General features: G+C 38.1%; 1 protein-coding gene across 2 annotated transcripts in view; it reads right to left on the bottom strand.

The window, feature by feature from the left end:
* Positions 1-4,633: 4,633 nt before the first annotated feature.
* Positions 4,634-23,926, bottom strand: part of LOC123517121 (ankycorbin-like) — a 52,525-nt gene continuing 33,232 nt past the window's right edge. For both annotated transcript variants that reach the window (XM_045277039.1, XM_045277038.1), the window contains 8 exons: positions 14,172-14,381; positions 13,921-14,039; positions 13,219-13,327; positions 11,176-11,280; positions 10,858-11,010; positions 6,328-6,458; positions 5,916-5,987; positions 4,634-5,652 (listed from right to left, as the gene is read on the bottom strand). In XM_045277039.1, the coding sequence (XP_045132974.1) occupies positions 5,460-5,652; positions 5,916-5,987; positions 6,328-6,458; positions 10,858-11,010; positions 11,176-11,280; positions 13,219-13,327; positions 13,921-14,039; positions 14,172-14,381 (1,092 nt within the window). In that variant the 3' untranslated portion in view covers positions 4,634-5,459. The remainder of the gene's footprint in view (positions 5,653-5,915; positions 5,988-6,327; positions 6,459-10,857; positions 11,011-11,175; positions 11,281-13,218; positions 13,328-13,920; positions 14,040-14,171; positions 14,382-23,926) is intronic.

Raw genomic sequence — 23,926 nt, forward strand, 5'->3', positions numbered from 1 at the left:
TTCTTTCAGTATTCTGTCTGAGACTTCATCCGATCTCATTGCCTTCTCTTCATCTAATTCCTTCATCATCTCTTTTATTTCAAGCTTGGTTACTTTAATCTCTTTCATATAGATGGTCTCTCTATTACCCTGTGGCCTTTCAAATTTGGATTCCTTAGTAAAGACCTGAAATTTACTACATAACAGTTCTGCCATACTTTTTGGATCTTCCACCATCCCGTACTCTCCTTTTAACCTTTCTATTGTTTCTTTTTGCCTTATTTTTCCATTTATGAATCTGTAGAACAATGCTCCATCTCTTTTCTCCTTTGCCCTAGCACACCTTGTGTTAAACCAATCTTTCTTTCCTTCTTCTTTAGGTCTATATTTCAGGACATATTCCCTGACTCCTGTTTTGTATATTTCCAAAAATATGTTATATTTCTCTTGCACCCTCTCTGAGTTTTTCATCTCCTCCCAGTTAACGTTTTTTAAATAGTTCTTGAGGTTCTCATTATCAGCCTTTCTGTAATTTAATCGGTCTCCTTTGTATGATTCGTCTCTATCTTTCTTTCCCTCTTCTATATCCATTCCTAATATTACATGGTCACTCTTTCCCAATGGGCATTTATATCTTATATCATCGTTCATTTGTATACCCCTTGTAAAAACCAGGTCCAATGTCGCCAGCTCGTCGTTTCCTCTGAATCTTGTGTTTTTCTTTACTCTTTGGTCCATCATATTATCTATCATTAGATTCAGGAATCTTTCTCCCCAGGCTTCTTCCCCCATACCACTTTCATAATTTTCTCAGTCCACCTCCTTACAGTTAATCTACTAATATCACTTTTCTCCTTTCTTTAATGACTCTCATCTGACTCTTTATTGTGTCATCTATCATGTCTTTATATTCTTGATTGGTCCATGAATTTTTTTTGGCTGGCACATATGCTCCAATGATTGTTAACTCTTTTATTAATATGCATCTTAACATACAGTACTTCTGCTTTTCCTTCCCCATACTCCACTTGGTTTACCACCATCTCTTTCCTTAACATTATCATGACTCCTCCTCCTTTACCCACTCTGTCTCTCTTCCATACATTATGCCTATTATCCATGTCTATTTTTATTGCCTCACTTAATTTTGTTTCAGCCAGGAACACAATATCTTTATGTAATCTCTTAATTCTAATTTACTTGATAAACCCCATCAATGTTCGTATACATCATTTTTAATCTCTTGCTCTTATCACCTTTAGTTAAACTTACTCTACTTTTTCTTCTTCCTTCTCTTTTATAAACCATTTCCTTATCCTGTCTCCTAGAATTCTCCAAAAAAAATGCCTTCTTCTCTGATCTTTCATTATTTTTTTCCCTTGCTTCTGAAACCAATTTGTTGTTTCTCTTTCTTTCTTCCTCATTTCTATTTTTCTTTATATATATATATATATATATATATATATATATATATATATATATATATATATATATATATATATATATATATATATATATATATATATATATATATATATATATATATATATATATATATATAGGGTGATTAAAAAATGAATGCAACCCATAAAAGTACCCACAACTGATACAAATGTGAATGGATTGAGTTTATTTTTTACACACATCAACGTAAGATGATAACAATTAAGTTCTGAAAGTTTGAGTCATTTCGGTTGGGTGATCCACATGTCAGCGACGCTCAAAGGTATGGTCCAAATGTCCACCACGTTGACGGAGACACTCCTGAATGCGCCATGCAAAATTGTTCACCACGCAGACACACTCTGCCCATTACACTCAGTTAAATGTACTGCCTGGGTGGCCATGTCAAAGCATGGCATCATTGGTCCTTTTTGGTTTGAGGACGAACAGGAAAGGTCTGTCATGGTCAACACAGACTGTTACATTGAGATCCTGAGGAAGTTCTGGACAAGACTCGGGAGACGTGCTCGACTCATTCGTGCAGAGCAGTGGTTCCAATAGGACAGGGCCACCCCACACACATCAAACCAAATGCTGACCTGGCTGCGACAACGCTTTCAAGAGCGACTGATCAGCAAAAGATGTGACCCTGGGTGGTCCCCGCACTCACCTGACCTTAATCCCCCAGATTTCTATCTGTGGGGTTATTTGAAAGACCACGTCTATGAGAACAACCCCCAGACAATTATGGACTTGAAAGCTGCAATAATAACAATGATCAGGGAGATTCCAGGGGCAGAGTGTGTCCGTGTGGTGAACAATTTTGCATGGCGCATTCAGGAGTGTCTCCGTCAATGCGGTGGACATTTGGAGCATACCTTTGAACGTCGCTGACATGTGGATCACCCAACATTCTGGTACCCACATACACATACACCAAAATTCCTAGGGAGGGGGCAAATCCTACTTGGCAGTTTTTCACCTTTCGCGGGGGCTTCTGGTATCCATTAACCGCGATAAACGAGGGATCACTGTATGTATATATATACAGTAAAGTCCCGGGTTACGTCGGTCTCGAGTTACATCAAACTCGTAGTTACGTCAGTCCACTATAAGGCAATTTAAGATTAAAAAAATTGAAAATTTATAAATCGTAAAGTGCAGGTTTTATTGTTATTGTTGGTGGTTGCCCGCCACACCGCCTGCCTCACGCTTGAATACAATAACACCCTGCCTCAGTTCCACCACGCCATCGCCCCTGGCAAGAGTGTTATCCTACTTCTGCGTTTACTGACTCAAGTTCTTAGTATCTTGCTCAATGGCACCAAAGAGAAAACTCCTTAGTGACAGCAGTGATGCTAAGAAAAGGAAAACCATTACGCTACAAGAAAAAGAGGACATAATTAAAAGACATGAGAAGGGAGGCAGCAACTGTGTGTGAGGGAGTGAAGAAGAAACAACAACGGGGAGGTTGACAACCTTGAGGGCTCGCACACCCATCACAACAATAACAACTCCGAGCCACCGTCTGCGCCTGTCTGCTGATCCTTATTGCCCTTTCCTATTGCATTTCCTGCCCCACTGCCCACGCTTCTACTCCCACCGCACTGCACTACGCTCCCAGCTGTCCACCCTGGGCGTCACAACATTCGACCTGCCCACCCTCCTGGCGGCCTCAGGCATCCACCCCTCTCTGCAACCTGCAGTCCTTCGCGTTCATGGCCCTAATCAACAACAAAAACAAGCTTGTGTTTCATATTCCTACATAGTTGTAAATAATATAACAATATAACCTTTAACTTACCTGAATGACCATAAACAATGATTGGTTGAAAACTCGATAATATGCTTTGAAATGTACGGAAACTCGAGTTACGTACAAAATCGACTTACGTCATGTTTCAGGAACGTAACTCTGACGTAAACCGAGACCTTACTGTATATATATATATATATATATATATATATATATATATATATATATATATATATATATATATATATATATCCTTGCAACGTTCTGTTTCTCTGAGTTTTGTTCTATATAATATTTCTTCTTGGCTGCTTGTGATTTTGGTAGTAACTTAATTGGTCTCACTGTTCCTTCCTGATATGGTCCCATTCTGTATATTTCTTCTACCTCCTCCTCTAAGTTCTGTCTATCATCATCATTTAGATTCTTTAGTAGGTCTCCGACTGATTTCATTTCCTCTTTTTCCCTTCTTGGTCTATATTTTACATTTTTTTCTTTCAGTCCAAATATGATTACACTCTTTTTCTTTTCAGTAATTTCCCTTACTAAATTTTCTTTTCCCTTAAGGACTCCTATCATTTTGTTTGCCATATTCTCATCTCTTTCTGGTGTGTGTGTGTGTGTGTGTGTGTGTGTGTGTGTGTGTGTGTGTGTGTATATCCTTCCTTTGTAGACTACCAATTACCACAGTCTACCACATCTATCTGCTTTTTCCGCCAAATAATATTAAGGCATCATACATAGACTTCTCCATAGCGTGGAACATTTTTTTTTTCCAAAGGTAACACAAGTAACGTAATAACAATACTTTGCAGAAACCACAAGTATTTCTTCAAGCAATGTCAAGCATATACATATGTACTCTTTTGGCTTCACATGAGCACGAAAATGGAGAGAGAGAGAGAGAGAGAGAGAGAGAGAGAGAGAGAGAGAGAGAGAGAGAGAGAGAGAGAGAGAGAGAGAGAGAGAGAGAGAGAGAGAGAGAGAGAGAGAGAGAGAGAGAGAAAGGAGAGATGAAGAGATGAGAGAGACTGATAAAATGGAATATAAGGATAGAGGATGGTTAGAGGGCAAAGAGTGTCCCTGATTCTGGATGAGGAAGATCAAGGATCATCAAGTATGCGTATAAAAATTCTTATCATTACCAGATGAGAGCAAACAAGAGTCCTCTTCCATATACTTCCCAATCATTTACATGTCTTAGAAATCATGACTTTAAAGATTGTTTTGATAGTAAGAATAATTTGTATGTTATACACTTTAGGCATACAAAAGTGGAAATAATCAAGCATGACAGAAATCAGCCACCATAATTTTTTGCCTGCCAGCAAAGATAAAAATCCTCCACATTTGGCATGAAATTCCCTAACCTCTCCATATTGGCCATGTGTAGTGAATAAGCAAGACATTTCTATTAGATATTGTAATTAGAATCCTTAGGGATAAGGAAATAAGATAACAATAGCATTTTCATATTAATTTCTTAGCTACACATACACATAATGAATCAACTACATAAAATGAAGTGTAGTTTAAGGTACTTAACTGAATAGTTGTGAAATTTCTTTACATAAAATTTAAATACAAAAATATATGCATATAGGCACTTGCTGTACACTTACTATTGACCTCAAAGGACATTATGTTAATAGCAAATTACAAAAGAAATGTGTAAATTTTGGTCACAGGAAAAATCACAAGATGTCAGGGCTTTGAGATCTTATCAGACACACATAATATTCATGTGGGAGCTTATTACTATGCTAGCACCATGTTCATATTTACTGGACTTCCACAATTGCATGACAACTCTCTAGGATGTGAAGTGATATAAAATCCTTCTAAAAGTTGCATGCACTTCCAGAATCTGCATACTTCATGATCTTTTATCCTCTAGAAAAAGAGTATTCAAGTAACATTTCTCTGAAGTCAATTGTTATCACTTCAATGGAATGTACTATCTTATTCTATTAGCTTATCTAGTTATTCTGCACCATGAAGAAACTTATCAAATTATTATTGACCATGGCCAAAGTGAACAATGAAGAGACTCCAACAAAAACATTTTATGGTTTGGCAGTCTTGCCATTTTATTAGTGTATTGATAGTCCCTTATTCAAGATTGAAAATGGTCAAGATATTTTTCCAAGTCTTAAAATACAATATCTTGGAACTTGTAAAAAAATTACTCTTGTTGTGTGCATTTGCATTCATAAAGTGGGACATCATATTGTTTGTAATGCCCCTGAATCCATCAAAGAACATGATTAATTTCTCTAACCTATTAAATAATCTCAGCAGAATAGAAAAGAATGTGTGCACTAGGCTGATCCAAGACACTCTGAATATTGACAACACGCACTTTCTCATTACTGCAGAGATACCACATGGAGTTTAGTAAGTTCCTGCAGAAAGCCTTGTACTGAGGGGAGTTGCCATTCTGCAGACTCACAACTCCAAACAGCTCATATGAGGAACTGCAAAACAATATTCACACTTTTGTAGATTCTACCTTTTACAGAGAAATTATTAGAATCTTGGATATTTCTGCTTTCAGTCTGAATACAAAAGCTTATAAAGAAAAAGATGCAAAGGTTATGATACACAGATAAACAATATATGTACAAAAAGCTAACAATGGTTGATCAATGTATACTGTATATTGATAAAAGATAAAACTATGGAATATTATGAAAGGCTAAGCAGCAAGAAAACCATCAAGATACAAATTCTCACTTACCTGTCACATCTGAGGATATCATCTAGCATGAAGTGGGAAGAAGGGAAGGTGACATTGGGACTCTTCTCTTTTCTGTGTGAGATGCTGAGAATCAGATGACTGGCCATGTGTGCATTTATGGTGATGTACTGAATGTCAGTGGATCAGAAAATCAATTCCACCTCAATTTGATGATAGTAATATGATGTACAGTACATACTGTACATATCATTACTACATATTTTCATACCATATGCAATGTGAATGATATATACATAAAAGTAAATAAAGATAGCTTCACATTGTATATGAAAAAACTTGCTTAATACATATTTGGAGTATGTACAAGAAACCACACTATGAAAATATTTTCATTCTTGTGATATTAAAACTGAGTATAGAGAGGACATCCTTATACAAGTTACCACATTACCTGGCAAGATGAATAATCAGGATAGAAGGAAGGCAGGTGACACTGATCTGTTTGCGACAAAGGTGACTCCTGAGGCAGTGAGGACAGTCATGCTCAATGTTTAGAGGCTGGTAGTGGTCTGCCAATAAGTTCTGAGGACAGGTTTTAATCAGTGTACATTACTTTCATAATTGAATCTGAAACACAGGAGGCCTGGCATAGCTCCATGTTTCATATACAAATTGACATATATGTACATATATAGACATGTATCTAATACATAAAGAGTACATATGTATTGGGTCCTCCCTAGCTCACATTCATTCACCTCAAGTAATAACTAATATCTCTTCAAATAGTTATCTTAATAATGACTCATCTTGTTTCTAATAAGAGCAGTACAATTTTTTTACAAATTTTTTTACATGCCAATTAGCTGTGATGCATGGAGATAACTTTAAGAAATGTTGTATAGTATTCTGTTGCAGGATATATATTTTTTTATTGTATGAATTATATAGACTTTCAATGAAAATAACTGATGACATATTTCTTTCAAGAATTTCAGAGCTTTTCTATGATCCAAGTTGCTGCATATAAGGAAAGCAACATTTTTGTTCACCCTACCCTTGCTGCCTTTGCACGATTTTTTTTTTTTTTTTTCTATATCACGTGGGCTTTTCACAGGAATTTATGAGCTAAAGGAGGTACTTTTGGGGTATCTCTTCTTTGAAAGCCCACCCACTAGGGAACTGTTACCCCTAGTAAGGAAGCCCTACACCTACATACACTCAGACCATGGCCAGGATTCGAACCTGTGTGCTTGGAAACCTCTCAGACCCCAAAGCGTGCACGGTTTCACTGTACCACAGAGGCCCATTTGTGAAAAAGCAGGAGGAAGAGTGAGACTCAGTTAATAAGAAAAGAGCTCAGTTTCATTATTCATAGGAGGAGGTAGTAGACACCTACTGAAACAATAACTTACTCCCAGAGACATCTAATAGCACTAGTTCAGGGAGTGCTGTGAACCTTCCATTAAAGCTAGTTGTGATCTTGCTGAACATTTCCCTTTGTGTCTCACAATTCAAGGGAGCAATCACATCCTACCCTCTAAAGACAACTCTCCTTCTCCACACAAAACTACATACACTTACCACACATACACCCTTCACTTGAAAATCAAAATTTAAAAGAAAAATGGGAACTTCAATCAATGCCTCGGAGTCCCCTTTTGGGGAGGGGGACCAAAAATGTCCCCAGGTCAAACGCCTTTCTTGATAACGACCCGAAATGCCTTGACACCTCCCTCAACTTTTTCTACATTAACTTCTGCAACATTCGCAGTCTTAGATCTAATTTTCAATCTGTAGAACACCACCTCTCCTCTACTAAACCTCATCTTCTTTTCCTCACCGAAACACAGCTGTCTGAGGCAACTGACAGTAGCCTCTTCTCTGTTCCCTCCTACTTTCTCTATTCTCATTTTCATTCCACAGCTGGATGTTGCGTTTATGTACGCATCAACTTAACTTGCTCTTGTGCCCACGCTCTTGAATCTTCCAAGTTTTCCACCATCTGGCTTCGACTTAACTGTCACTCTCAAACTAAATTTATCTGTGCTGTTTATCTCTCCCCTAACTCTTCTGACTATAGTAAATTCTTCAAGTACTTACCTTCCAAAGTGGAGCACATTCTGTCCCTCTACCCTTTCACAGAGATTTCCATTCTTGGAGATTTCAATGTTCACCACCAGCTTTGGCTTTCATCTCCCTTCACTGACCATCCTGGTGAACTAGCCTTCAACTTTGCTATCCTCCATGACCTAGAGCAACTGGTGCAACATCCTACTCGTATTCCTGACCGTCTTGGAGACACGCCCAACATTCTTGATCTCTTCCTCACCTCTAATCCTTCTACTTGTGCTGTCACCCTTTCATCTCTGTTAGGCTACTCCAATCACAATCTCATCTCTGTATCTTGTGCTATTTCTCCAATCCCTCCACAGGATCTCCCAATGTGAACGTGCCTCTGGTGTTTTGCCTCTGCCATTTGGGGGGACCTGAGGAGGTATTATGCTGATTTTCCCTGGAATTATTTCTGGTTCCATGTCAGAAACCCATCTCTTTGTGCTGAATGCATAATAGAGGTGATAGTGTCTGGCATGGAGGTGTACATTCCTCATTCTTTTTCTCAACCTAATCCTTCTAAACCTTGGTTTAACTCAGCCTGTTCTTGTGCTATATATGATAGAGAGGTTGCCTACTAAAGGTACTTGAGTCATCCATCTCCTGAATCTCATGCACTTTATATCTCTGCCCAGAATTATGCCAAGTCTGTTCTTCAACTTGCCAAACACTCCTTCATAAGTAGAAAATGTCAAAATCTTTCAAACTCCCCTCGAGACTTCTGGCATCTAGCCAAAAACATCTCAAATAACTTCACTTCTTCATCTTTCCCTCCTTTATTTCATCATCCTGATGGCACCACTGCCATCTCTTCTGTCTCTAAACCTGAACTCTTCTCTCAAAACTTTGCTCAAAACTCCACCTTGGATGATTCATGGCTTGTCCCTTCCTCTCCTCCTCACTCTGACTATTTCATGTTTACAATTAAAATTCTTCGTAACGATGTTTTCCATCCTCAGAAGGCTTATGGTCCTGATGGGATCCCTCCTATTGTTCTCAAAAACTGTGCTTCCGTGCTTGTACCTTGCCTAGCCAAACTCTTCCAATTTTGTCTATGTACTTCTACCTTTCCTTCCTGCTGGAAGTTTGCCTACATTCAGCCTGTTCCTAAAAAGGGTGACCGTTCTAACCCCTCAAACTACCGTCCTATAGCTTTAATCTCTTGCTTGTCTTAAGTTTTTTAATCTATCCTGAATAGGAAGATTCTCAAACATCTGTCACTTACAATCTTCTGTCTGATTGCCAGTATGACTTCCGTCAAGGTCGCTCTACTCGTGATCTGGCTTTCCTTACTGAGTCTTGGTCATCCTCTTTTAGAGATTTTGGTGGAACTTTTGTTGTAGCATTAGACATATGAAAAGCTTTTGATAGAGTCTGGCATAAAGCTTTGATTTCAAAACTGCCCTCCTACGGCTTCTATCCTTCTCTTTGCAACTTTATCTCAAATTTCCTTTCCGACCATTCTATTGCTGCTGTGGTAGACAGCCACTGTTCTTCTCCTAAATCTATTAATAGTGGAGTTCCTCAGGATTCTGTCCTGTCACCCACTCTCTTTCTATTATTCATTAATGACCTTCTTAACCAAACTTCTTGCCCTATCCACTCCTACACTGATGATACCACCTTACATCTTTCCAGGTCCTTTCAGAGAAGCCCAACCCTTCAGGAAGTCAACAGATCACACAGGGATGCCACAGAACTCCTGACTTCAGATTTTTCTAAGATTTCCGATTGGGACAGAGAAAATCTAGTAGTTTTCAATGCCTCAAAAACTCAATTCCTCCATCTATCAACTCGACACAACCTTCCAGACAACTATCCCCTCTTCTTCAATGACACTCAACTGTCTCTCTCTTCCACAATGAATATCCTTGGTCTGCCCTTTACTCATAATCTTAACTGGAAACTTCACATCTCATCTCTTGCTAAAAACAGCTTATATAAAGATAGACATTCTGAGGCATCTCCGCCAGTTTTTCTCGTCCCTCCAACTGCTTACTCTGTATAAGGGCCTTATCTACCCGTGTATGGAGTACTCTTCCCATGTTTGGGGGGAGTTCCAGTCACAGTTTTACTAGATAGGGTGGAATCAAAAGCTTTTCATCTCATCAACTCCCCTCCTCTGACTAACTGTCTTCAGCCTCTTTCTCATCGCCGAAATGTTGCATCTCTTTCTATCTTTTATCGCTATTTTCATGCTAACTGTTCTACTGATCTTGCTAACTGCATGCCTCCCCTCCTCCTGCGGCCTCACTGCACAAGGCTTTCTTCTTCCTCTCATCCCTATTCTGTCCAATTCTCTAACGCAAGAGTTTACCAGTACTCTCTTTCATTCATACCTTTCACTGATGAACTCTGGAACTCCCTCCCTGCATCTGTACATATTTCTGAATTCTTACAACTTGTCTTCTTTTAAGAGGGAGGTATCAAGGCATTTGCTCCCTAATTTTGGTTGACGGTTTTCCACTTTTTAGAGAGCCAGCACCCAAGTGGGCCTTTTTTTTTTTATCTTTTCTTTTTTGCCCTTGGCTGGCCCTCTTCTCTATGTAAACAAAAAAAGAAAAAAATACAAAGCTCCATGCCTTCCCCTGGCCACTACCAAATACTAAATAAAACTCATTATTATTTACATGATGTATGAAATTGTATTTTAGCATATTTCTTAACTTCTGTTTGATGAAGGTAGCTAAAAATGCTTATAATATCTTATTAGTTTGATAATACATAAATGACATAGATTATTTTCTTTATTGATGAATGCCTTTTATGTGTAAAATGAGTTGGTTGGAGAATATGGCAGTTTTTTTTTTCCCCAGATCATAGATCATAGTGAATGCCCCAACTGTTATAGAGGCAAAGTCCATACCTGGAGAGATGTTTCTTTCTGTCCAGTTACATCAAGATGAATGGTAAAGAAGTCTTCAGCTACAAGCGATACATCCTCTCCCGTCCAACGGCATGTGATCCTGTGCTCCTGGGATCCAAGGAACAACTGTGACACCAATGAGGTCCTACCATCCTGGATATGTAGAGAAGGGTGATCCAAGTCACAATTCAGATCTTTACAGTTTCAATATCAATGACACTTTTTCCACAACTCACAATCAGTTAAATCTTAGGTCAATTAATGATAGACTCCATTTAGCAGAAATTATTCCAGAAATCAAGAAAGAAAATTACTCACTTGATGAAAGTTGTGATGGAGATGAAGCAAAAGTTTCATTAGTAGATCATGAATATCATGTAAATGACCATCATGGGATGGCTTTTCTAGACTCCTGACAGCTCCCTGACAAAAGAAGTGGATATTGACACCTCTTACACTAGCATATGTGGTGTATTTTAATATATATACAGGCAACCCCCGCTTAACGAAGGTTCACACAACGAAAAATCGCTACAACGAAGGTTTCATTTTACTACCATCTGCTCGTTTAACGAACACCAAACTCGCTTTAACGAAATTTTATCCAGGTAATTTTTTCCAAGTTTGAAAGCCCTGCCGTATCACGCAAGCCGACAGACTTTTGAATACACCAGCGCCTCTCGTGGACAAAATGCCCACCACTCATTGCCCCTGTTCAAAACAATAACAGCATTAACACCAGCTCATCTTCCCTTGCTCAATTTACCTCCAAAACGCCCTGGAATGTCATCTAGCATTGCTAAGAAGATCAGGAAGTCTCTTACTCTCGAAGTGAAGCTGGATATTATTCACAGACACGAGAGAGGCCAGAAAACTAATAGCATTGCTTGCCACCATCTTCATTGCATCTACTGTCTCTACTATTTTCAAGTCAGCAGACTCTATTAAGAAGGCTGGTGAGTCCGTATCTTTCTTGCAAGGTAAAAGAACCACCTGAACTCGTGATTACAGTGGATAAAATGGAAAGCCTTGTGGAAATGTGATGCATAAGTTTTGTATGTGATACAATGATGCACCCTTTGTTTACATTCCACAGGTTGCTGGTTAGTGTCTTTCCCGTTTCACTCTCCCTCCCTTCATAAATTTAAGATCATTAACATTATAAAGTTATGTCCATACATACATACATTAGTGTACATTATAATGACTTAAACTGCCTAAATGTTTAACTTAATAATTTTTACTTTCATTAAACCTTTCACTGTGCTATGATGCACTCTCGCTTTGTTTACTCTCAATGGAAGTTCGTTAGGGGTTAAACTTGTTATAATGTGTTCACTTAAAGAAGTTTTGCTTAACGAAAGGTTTTTTAGGAACGTAATCCCTTCGTTAAGCGGGGGTTGCCTGTATATATATATATATATATATATATATATATATATATATATATATATATATATATATATATATATATACTAAATTTAAAGGATTATGACCTGAAGAAATATAAATAAACACATCTCTACAGAATTTATCCAGCCTTATCCAGCCTATCTCATAACTGCTGCAATAAAGAACATTTAGTTCATTTGAAGATTGATAATATGGGATACATAACTACAAAAGACTAAGTATGAAATTTTTGCATCCTGCTGGAGTGCTGGTCAGTAGGAATTTCATCAGATCACAGGAGAGAAGGTTCACTCCTTTTATGTCCAGTATTAACTAAATAGTAAATACTAATTTTAATAGCGTAGAAATCATACTGAAGGAGTTGTAGCAAAGGAGAGCTATGTACTGCTAAAACAATTAATATAAAGGAATATTACTACATAAAGTAAAGTGAGGGAGTATGGTGTAGCCTTGTGTGGTCTCAACACTCATCTCCATCTCATTAGCCTTTCAGCTGTAATACTCCTTACTCCAAGACAAAGAATGACTATAACATCTAGGCTTCCATAGTTTACATTCCCAGGTTCCCTGAGACACCCATTTATTTACCAACCTGTAGGAAGGATGAACAACTAAATAAGCTGTACACCTTCTGCCCTATATCTATTAATATTTTTTCTTAGAGTTTGTATATTTACCTAGTTATATTGCACGGGAGGGGACCTATCCTCATACTATTCCAGCTTTGTTTCTCTTAGTGTCTAATATGGTCTTAATATCTTGTACTAACTTTGCACACACTACCACTGTGTCCACTCTATTCCATACATCCACTACTCTGTCAGAGAAGTTGTGCACTTTTGCATGCATACATAGTTTATCTTGTCATGCAATTTTATATTAATGAAGCTACAAAACGTAAGATGTAGTCATGAAATTCAGGGAATATGTGGTCCCTTTATATCTTACCTTAAAATGTTGCATCTTGGTAAGAATCTCTGGTTGCACACCAGCCTTCAGTGCTTTAAACACTCCAGTCAGTGCCTCCACTATCTCATCCTCTGACACAACATCACGTCTGCAATACCAAGTGACCATAATTATCTCGCAAGAGTCCCTCCCTTTACAAAATTTTTTCTTATATTGAAGTGGAACACTCTGTTCCAAGAAATGCCTAAATCTCTTAGTCCTTATTTCTTGCCTGCTTTCTATCCACTATCTCATTTATACTATATATTTACACATCCATCATTCTTATTTACTGCATAACACATGATATTCTCTTCATACTATGCCAGGAATAATTCTTTGTTTTGTAATCTTAAGGACAATATTTTAGAATAACTGATTAAAGAGCTATAATTTCAAGCAAGAGGGAAATTACTTTTTGTTACAAAATAGTTGTGAAGGGAGATGACATGAAACATTTTTGCTTGTATGGCTAAGAAAAGACAAATGGACAAAAACATGATAAAAAAAAAAAAAACTAGGGACAAAACTATAGCAGCTGATGATATCCTTATTTCCTTTCTTTCTCTTATCATCTTGAGTATTGCATATAACTGCATTGTGGTAAGGTTACATGAAGATCGGTGATAAAACTAACTTTAGCTCTTTTTATGGCAAAATCTTGCCCCTAACAATGATCCTATCCCAATTATGTCTCTCTACCTGTAGTCATCACTGGTGAGATAGTCACGAAAGTTGACAATGCTATAGAGGCACTGAACAATGGAGTTCATTAAACCAGCATTCCCCTGGTCAGGGAGACCAGATGGTACTCCTGCAGTCTGTAAGAAGGCAAATTATACATGATAAAGATTTTGTTACAAAATATTTTGGAGAATGTTGATCAATATTAATATCATTATCATCATAACATTACTATTAGGTAATTTTTTCTTTACTTCTTCTACCCTCACCGTAAGGTCCACTTCAAAAGTTTTATTTTTACCAAGAAGTTTCTTCTGGCGAATTCCATATTTCTTCACCTTCTGTGTAGCTTCTTTCAGCTCTGAGGTGAGGGATGCTATTTTGAGCTCACTAGCATATTTCTCACTAGCTCTAGCATGCTCTTCTTCTTCTAGTCTTGCTTTGGCATCTTGCAACTCAAGTAGAAGAGCTGTTCTATCCTGTATGAAACATGACAAGTGTTGTGACATACCATGACCATTGGTCTCTTATTACTATTATGAATTCAACACAAAAAGTTTTTTTCACAAAAAGGATAGAAATCATGGCCTTCTTTTTCAGTCTGCTGACAAGATCACAACTCCTCAACATATACAAGCAGATCCATGCCTATTGTGTTCTAAGCAAATATGGGCCACATTGTGTACAGAGAAGCCTCAAAACTTTCCCATTAGAGAGAATTTACAATTCAAACCTAATGGATTTCAAATAAGTAAATTATGACAATGACACCAATGCCTTGAGTGTTAGCAACCAAAGGTTGTGAGTCAATATGAATATATCTTATAATTTGGTTGAATGTAGTTCCCTGTTACAAAGACAATAATGAAGTCAAATTTGTTAAATAAATGCCATTCAGCAATTCAAAAACCATTCTGTTCATATGTTCAAAAGATTTCTTATGCCCATAGGTTAAAAATAGAGACATAAATCATATTGTGCAGATAGTGTCTCACTATACACCCAAGACTGACAGCATAATGAAGGATTGCTGTGTATATAAGTGTGTCCGTCTATCTATCTATCTATCTATCTATCTATCTATCTATCTATATATATATATATATATATATATATATATATATATATATATATATATATATATATATATATATATACATACAGTAAGCCTCCGAATTTAGCGAAATCCAGCTTAGCGAAACCCTTATTTAGCGACTGTCTGAAAAAAGGCCAAGCCCACAAGTTTAGCGATTTTCTCTCATATTTAGCAAATGTACCGCGCTACACTGTCCTGCCTCCCGCTCGCTCTGAGCCAATTGTCCTGCCTCCTGCTCGCTCTGAGCCAATCGCGTGTCTGTTTGCCCGTGACGTCAGCCCCACAGTGCCTCCGGCATTCCCGCTCGACACTTGAGCTATTGTGTGTGTTAATCCAGCGTGTGAACTAATTTTTTGTGCTCCCATCCTTGTTGTTTAACGAGTTTCGCTATCACCATGGCCTCCACTAGTGGTTCGGGGGGTGCTGATTCTCATGAAGGTGGTGATGTTGTAGCTGTAAATGGGGACTTGAAATGGGGACTTTGGGCGGACGAAAGACTGATTGGTATTTTTCCCTATTTAAAGTAGTATTCAAATTTGGCAAAATTCCAATTTAGCAATGGTTTCGGCAGATTAATAGGATCGCTAAATGTGGGGGCTTACTGTGTGTATATATATATATATATATATATATATATATATATATATATATATATATATATATATATATATATATATATATATATACAGTAATACCTCGAGATACAATCACCCCAACATACAATATTTTTTTATATATGACGAAAAATTTCATATAATTTACGCCTTGAAATACGACGATATTTTTAAGATATGAATAGCCATCGGTAGGTGGCGCAGCAATCGCTCGGCTACCCGCGTCCACCTGAACATTCAGCCGCATTGTGCATTGTTGTTCATCCTTTGTGCATGTATGTGTCTGTGCTCCTCGGCAAGAAACACACAAAATAGCCGGTATTCACATACTGACTACATTTAGAAATTCAATAAACGAGTGAGTACAAATGGTGTTCTGCCCACAAGTAACTCTTCCTCTTTGCAATGCAAAAAACCAGAAGTCTCTAGATGTCATGGTTACCAAAATATCACTGGTTGAATGAGTTAGTATCATCGATTTACGTGGCTTTGCGTCCGATCGGGTTCAGCGGCCTTGGCTAGAGCGAGAGAAAACGGGCCCCTTGTATTCTCTCTCTCTCTCTCTCTCTCTCTCTCTCTCTCTCTCTCTCTCCTGTCACCTGTTCTGATACCACTCTCATTCAAAACTTGTCTCCCCGTAACATGGCAAGAGACCTGAGGTATAGAAGTAAGGTGCGTAGGAGAGGTGACGGAATCAGACACAGTGAAATCACTGTCGCTCCTACCATCCATCATTGGTAACACAGTAACGTAGAGCATATGTTTACTCCTGATGAGTGTTGCCAGCTCACAAGCAAAGAAAATGGGAAGAAAATAGCCAAAATATAGCCGTAAAAAGCCTAAACATCTATCGACATGCCCCGAGTCTTGCATGATGAATGTATATCGATGTGTTCCGAGTTTTGCGGGTTAAGTTGTTATTTTGGGTAATATAGTTAACCCTTAAACTGCTAATTACTAACTGCTGAATGCTTTGGTGCACCTAAAATATAAACATTCCCATGTCAGAAAAATTTTTTTGAATTGTATGCCATGAATAGCAAACATCCAAAATACAGTAATAACGAAGTTTTGAATCTGTAAATAAATAAATAGAGCAAGAAATAGGCCTACAAAACTTCGTGGGCTTTGAAAAGCGTGGGGAACTAGTGACACATTGGGTGCACTATATGGTCCGGGTTGGGAGCTGAGTGGTACCAAGCTGGGCCGTTTTCTACGCTCTCTCTCTCTCTCTCTCTCTCTCTCTCTCTCTCTCTCTCTCTCTATATATATATATATATATATATATATATATATATATGTGTGTGTGTGTGTGTGTGTGTGTGTGCATGTTTCTGCGTATCCTACATGATACGAGTCTTCTGTACAGATGTTTTGTACATATATATGTATGATAGAACTTTATCTGTGTGTGTGTGTGTGTGTGTAATTCACTGTTTGATCTGCTGCAGTCTCTGACGAGACAGCCAGACGTTACCCTACGGAACGAGCTCAGAGCTCATTGTTTCCGATCTTCGGATAGGCCTGAGACCAGGCACACACCACACACCGGGACAACAAGGTCACAACTCCTCGATTTACATCCCGTACCTACTCATTGCTAGGTGGACAGGGGCTACACGTGAAAGGAGATACACCCAAATATCTCCACCCGTTGTGTGTGTGTGTGTGTGTATTTACCTAATTGTATTTACCTAATTGTAACATACGGGAAAAGAGCTATGCTCGTGTTGTCCCGTCTCCATATCTATTAATGTCCAGCTTTTTCTTAAAATCATGAATATTCCTTGCGTTGACCACTTCCACGTCTAAACTATTCCATGCTTCCACCCTTCTATGAGGGAAGCTATATTTTTTCACATCTCTCCTATAAGTGGCCATTTTAGTTTTTCCCATGCCCTCTCGACATTCTTTCATTCCACATACACAGATCTTCCCTATCCATTTTTTCCATGCCAATCATCACTCTGTATATTGCTATCAGGTCTCCCCTTTCTCTTCTGTTTTCCAGGGTTGGAAGTTGCATTCTTTTCAGTCTGTCTTCATAAGTCAAATCTCTTAAGTCAGGCACCATTTTGTTGCAGCCCTCTGTACTTTCTCTAGTTTCCTTATGTGTTTCTTTAAGTTCGAGCCCACTGTATTGTTGCATATTCAAGCCTCGGTCTTATCATTGCAGTAATTATTTTCTTCATCATTTCTTCATCTAAATATACGAACGCCACTCTTATGTTCCTCAATAAGTTCAATACTTCTCCAATTATTTTGTTTATATGTCTCTCTGGCGATAGGTCATTGGTAATTGTCACCCCAAGGTCTTTTTCTTCATGACTGGTTTTATGTCTTCATTTCCTATCTTGTACATACTCCTGATTCTTCTTTCACTCTTGCCAAACTCTATTTTCTTGCATTTTGTCGTGTTGAACTCCATTTGCCATGTACAGCTCCATTTCCATATTCTGTCCAAGTCTTCCTGGAGTAGTTCGCAATCTTTGTCACATCTCACTTTTCTTAACAATTTTGCATCGTCTGCAAATAGGCTCACATAACTGGACACCCCATCCACCATGTCATTTATGTAGACCGCGAACATTACTGGTGCCAACACTGATCCCTGTGGAACTCCACTCTCCACCAAGCCCCATTCTGATGGTCTGTCCTTAATTATTGTTCTCATTTCTCTTCCTACCAAAAGTCTTCCATCCATTTTAGTAAACTGCCATGCACTCCTCCTACCATTTCAAGTTTCCAGATCAGTCTCTGGTGTGGTACCTTATCAAAGGCCTTTTTAAATCCAGATATATTCCATCAGCCCAACCATCTCTTTCCTGTATTACATCTATCACCCTCGAATAGTAACATATCAGGTTTGTCGTGCATGAACGCCCTTTTCTAAAACCAAATTGACACTCACAAAGTATGTCATTTTTCTCCAAGAAGTCTGTCCATCTATTCTTCACCACCCTCTCACACATCTTAGCTACCACACTTGTAAGTGACACTGGTCTATAGTTCAATGGGTCTCTCTTGTTACCTGATTTATAGATTGGGACAATGTTAGCTCTTTTCCAGTCTTGGGGCACTACACCTTCCCTTAATGAGGCATCAATTACTTCACAAACTTTTTCTGCCAGTTGCTCCTGCATTCTCTTAAAATCCATCCTGATACCCCATCAGGTCCCACAGCTTTTCTCACTTCTAAACTCCCCATCATATTCTTGATCTCCTCCACAGTTACTTGAAACTCCTTCATAATCCCTTTCTGTTCCATTACCAGTGGTTTGTCAAAAGCAGTCTCCTTTGTGAATACCTTCCGAAAGCATCCATTCATAGCCTCTGCCATTTCCTGGGATCTTCACTGCATACTCCATTTACTTCTAAACTTTCAATACTTTCTCTATTTTTGATGTTGTTGTTCACATGTCTGTAAAAAGCCTTGGTTGGTCTTTACATTTATCAATTATATCCTTTTCTTGTTTCTTTCTTTCTTCTCTTCTAATCAACACATATTCATTTCTTGCTCTTTTGTAACTTTCCCACTGCTTAATCCGTCTTTTCCTTCTCCACCTCTTCCATGCATCCTCTTTTCTTGTTCTAGCCTTTTCACATCTATCGTTAAACCAGTCCTGCTTTCCAACTTCTCTATGTTGTCTTATTGGTACAAATTTTTCTCACCTTCTTTGTATATTTTTATAAATTCCTTCCACTTTTCATTTGCTCCTTAGCACTCTTGAATTTCATCCAATTTGTCTCTTGAAAGAATTTCTTTAGGTTTCCAAAATCTGTCTTGGCATAATTCCATCTTCCCACTTTATATTCTTCATTTCTTCTAGATTTCTCTTCATCTATCACCTTGAACTCCAAAACTGCATGATCACTCTTTGCTAAAGGGCACTCCACCCTCATCTCCTCAATGACCATTGGCTCTGTACTAAAGACCAAGTCCAGTCTTGACGATGCTCCCTCTCCTCCAAACCTAGTATCTTCTTTGACCCACTGAGTTAACACATTTTCCATTGCCAGTGTCAATAGTGTATTTCCCATGTTGTCTCTGATCCTTCCATTGACCAGTCCTCCCAACACACCTCTTTACAATTAAAATCTCCCATCATTATAGTTCGTTCACAGCCACCCAACATTTCTTCCAGACATGTTCCTGTATCACTTATCATTTCTTCATATTCCTGTACTGACCATGCATTTGTCTTAGGTGGTACGTACACCACTATGTAGTGCCTCTTTTTCCTTCATTAGTTTCTGCTCTGATCTTTAGCACTTCTGCCTTTCCCATACCTTCTTTCACTTGATCCACCTTTATATCTTTTTAACCAGCAACATCACTCCTCCTCCCATCTTACCTACTCTATTTCTTTTCCAAACATTATATTTCCTTCTCCAACCATCATCAGGTCTTCTCCTCTCTCAGTTTTGTTTCAGTAAGACCCACAATATCTGGGTTCTTGTCCCTCAAGTAATCGTTGAGTTCTAAAATCCCGATATCACTCCATTTATGTTGGAATACATTACATTTCGCTCATATGTAAGTTTCTTTAGTCCTTTCTTGCTGTACTTTTCTGGGTTATGAACCACTTCCTCAGTCTCATATCCAAGATTCTCCAGAAAAACTCTTTCTTCTCCTCTTCTGTCCTCTCTTCATTTTTTTCAAAGCCTCCTTTCTCAACTCATTTAACATTTCTCTTTCCTTTTCACCGAGATCTCTTCTCAACCAAATCTTCCTTGTTGTTTCCTGCTGGGCTAGCCTCCATGACTTCTCCACCAATTCATCTACATCCTTTTGTGACTTAAGTTTGATTCTTATTGGCCTCATACCTTCTCTTGTGAACTTTCCAATTCTATGGAAGTCCTCTATTTCTTGTACTAGGTCTTTTCCTCCTCCTGCACCACATTAATGATATTATTTATCACCTTTTTATGTTTTTCTCTCTCCATTTTACTCGGTGTCTTATCCTCCTCCACACCAAATATCACCACACATCTCTTTTTGTCTACAGTTTCCCTCACCAATGTCTCATTTGACTTAATAACCTTCACCACTTTCTCAGCAATCTTCTCTTCTATGATCTGTTGATCTATAATTTCAGCAAGGCCCAAAGTTTTCTCCCCAGACTCTTTGATTTCCTTTTCCAGACTTGCAACTTTGTAATTTACCTCCTTTCTTTCCACTTCCTGACTTTTTTCCATTCAGCCTGCTTCTCCATCACTTTTCCTAGAGATTCTCCACATTTTTCGCAATTCACTTTAATTAGCTTAACTTCCTCTTTCAGTACTTCATTTTCCTTCTTCATATCGGCACAGTCTTTCATTACATTGTCATAACTCGTTTCCAGGCCCCATACTTTTCAAACAGTTTTTCAATTTTACCTTCCAACTCCAGAATTTTCTTCACATAAGCGCTCTTCTCCATTATTCCTTGAAATCCTGTGAAGTCTGATTCATCTTTCGAGTTCACGGCCGCCATGTTGCGCAGATGTAAACAAACCAGCTGATGGCTCAAACGCAGGCTACAGTTTATATTCACCTTCCCTGGACATTATTTTGCTAATGAATGTGTGTGTGTGTGTGTGTGTGTGTGTGTGTGTGTGTGTGTGTGTGTGTATTTACCTAGTTGTATTTACCTAGTTGTAGTTTTACAGGGCCTGGGCTTTATGCTCGTGTGGTCCCGTCTCCATATCTACACTTATCCAATTTTTCTTTAAAACTATGTACACTCTTTGCTGATACCACTTCCTCACTCAAACTGTTCCAAGTCTCAACACATCTTTGCAGGAAACTAAATTTTTTAACATCTCTCAGACATCGTCCCTTCCTTAGTTTCTTACTATGCGATCTTGTGCTTCTAAAGTCATATTCTTCTCTCAGGATCAGTTTCTCATTATCCACTTCATCCATTCCGTTAATCAATTTATAAACTTGTATCAGATCCCTCTCTCTTCTCTGCTCCAAGGTTGGTAGATCCATTGCCTTTAGTCTCTCCTCATATGCCATCCCTTTAAATTCAGGAACCATTCTTGTAGCCATTTTTTGTAGTCTCTCTAATTTTCTTATGTGTTTCTTTTTATGAGGAGTCCACACAACTCCTGCATATTCCAATCTAGGTCTTATTTTAGTACTTATCAATTTCTTCATAATTTCCTTGTCCATATAGTGAAATGCTACTCCAATATTCCTTAGCAAATTATACGTCTCTCTGAAAATTCTATCAATATGGCTAACCGGTTGATTATTTTCTTCCATTGTCACTCCCAAGTCCTTTTCCTTTTTTACTTTTTCTAGTTCTACTCTATCTCCCATCTTATAGATTCCCACTGGCCATCTTTCACTTTTTCCCATTTCCATGACATGGCTTTTGTCCACATTGAATTCCATCTCCCATTTTTTGCTCCATTTCCAGATCTTGTTTAAGTCTTCCTGTAGTATTTAACAATCCTCTTTTTGTTTAATGACTCTGCACAGTTTTGCATCGTCCGCAAACAGATTTATGTAGCTGTTCACTCCTCTGGCATGTCATTTATATATACGAGAAAAGTATTGGTGCCAATACTGACCCTGTGGCACTCTGCTGTCTACTGTTCTCCACTTGACTTCATATCTTTAACTATCGTCCTTATTTCTCTCCCCCTTAAGTAATTCTTCATCCATCTCAATGTGCTTCCTTTTAAGCCACCCTTCTCCTCTAACTTCCATAGTAATCTTTCATGTGGCACTTTATCAAAAGCCTTTTTTAGATCTAAATAAATACAGTCAACCCATCCTCTCTCTCTTGTACTTTATCAACTATTCTAGAGTAGAAACTCAATAAATTTGTCACACATGACTGACCTTTTCTAAAACCAAATTGGCTATTTGATAATATTTTGTTGTCTTCAAGAAACTCAATCCATTGCTTCTTTATTACTTTTCACACATCTTGCATATTACACTAGTTAGTGATACCGGCCTGTAATTTAAAGGTTCTTCCTTCCTTCCGCTCTTATATATGGGAACCACCTCAGCTCTTTTCCACTCCACTGGCACTGTTCCATTTTCTATTGAGCATTTTATGATGTTGTATATTGGACTTGCTAGTTCTTCCCTACATTCTTTCAGTATTCTGCCTGAGACTTCATCCGTCCCATTGCCTTTTCCTCATCCAATTCCGTCATCAACTTTTTATTTCAAGCTTGGTTACTTTAATCTCTTTCATATAGACAGTCTCTATTACCCTGTGGTCTTTCAAATTTGGATTCCTTAGTAAAGACCTCATGAAATTTACTATTTAACAGTTCTGCCATACTTTTGGGTCTTCCACCATTCCGTTTTCTCCTTTTAACCTTTCTATTGTTTCTTTTTGTCTTATTTTTCCATTTATGAATCTGTAGAACAATTTTGGTTGTTCCTTACATTTTCGACAATGTCCTTTTCATAGTTCTTTTCTTCTTCCTTTCTCACCTTAGCATATTCATTTCTTGCTGTTTTGAAGTTTTCCTTATTTTCTGGATTTCTGTTTCTTCTCCACCTTTTCCATGCTCCATCTCGTTTCTCCTTTGCCCTAGCACATCTTGCATTAAACCAATCTTTCTTTCCTTCTTCTTTAGGTCTATATTTCGGAACATATTCCCTGACCCCAGTTTTGTATATTTCAAAAATAAGTTATATTTCTCTTGAACCGTTAATGAGTTTTCCATCTCCTCCCAGTTTACGTTTTTAAAATAGTTCTTGAGATTCTCAATACCAGCCTTTCTGTAATTTAATCGGTCTCCTTTGTATGATTCATCTCTATCTTCCTTTCCTTCTTCTATATCCATCTCTAATATTACATGGTCACTCTTTCCCAGTGGGCACTTGTATCTTATATCATCGTTAATTGGTATATCCCTTGTAAAAACTAGGTCTAATCTTGCTGGCTCATCGTTTCCTCTGAATCTTGTGTTTTCCTTTACTCTTTGGACCATCAAATTATCTATCATTAGGTTCAGGAATCTATCTCCCAGGCATCTTCCCCCATACCACTTTCATAATTTTCCCAGTCTACCTCCTTACAGTTGAAATCTCCTACCAATATCACTTTTCTCCTTTCCTTAATGATTCTTGTAAGACTCCTTATTGTGTCATCTATCATGTCTCTATATTCTTGGTTAGTCCATGAGTTTGTTTTGGTGGCACATATGTTCCAATGATTGTTAACTCCTTTTTGTTAATATGCATCTTAACATACAGTATTTCTGATTTTCCTTCCCCAAACTCCACTTGATTTACCACTATCTCCTTCCTTAACATCATCATGACTCCTCCTCTTCCTTTACCCACTCTGTCTCTC

The sequence above is a fragment of the Portunus trituberculatus genome, chromosome 41, assembly GCF_017591435.1.
Source record: "Portunus trituberculatus isolate SZX2019 chromosome 41, ASM1759143v1, whole genome shotgun sequence".
Taxonomy (NCBI): Eukaryota; Metazoa; Arthropoda; class Malacostraca; order Decapoda; family Portunidae; genus Portunus; species Portunus trituberculatus.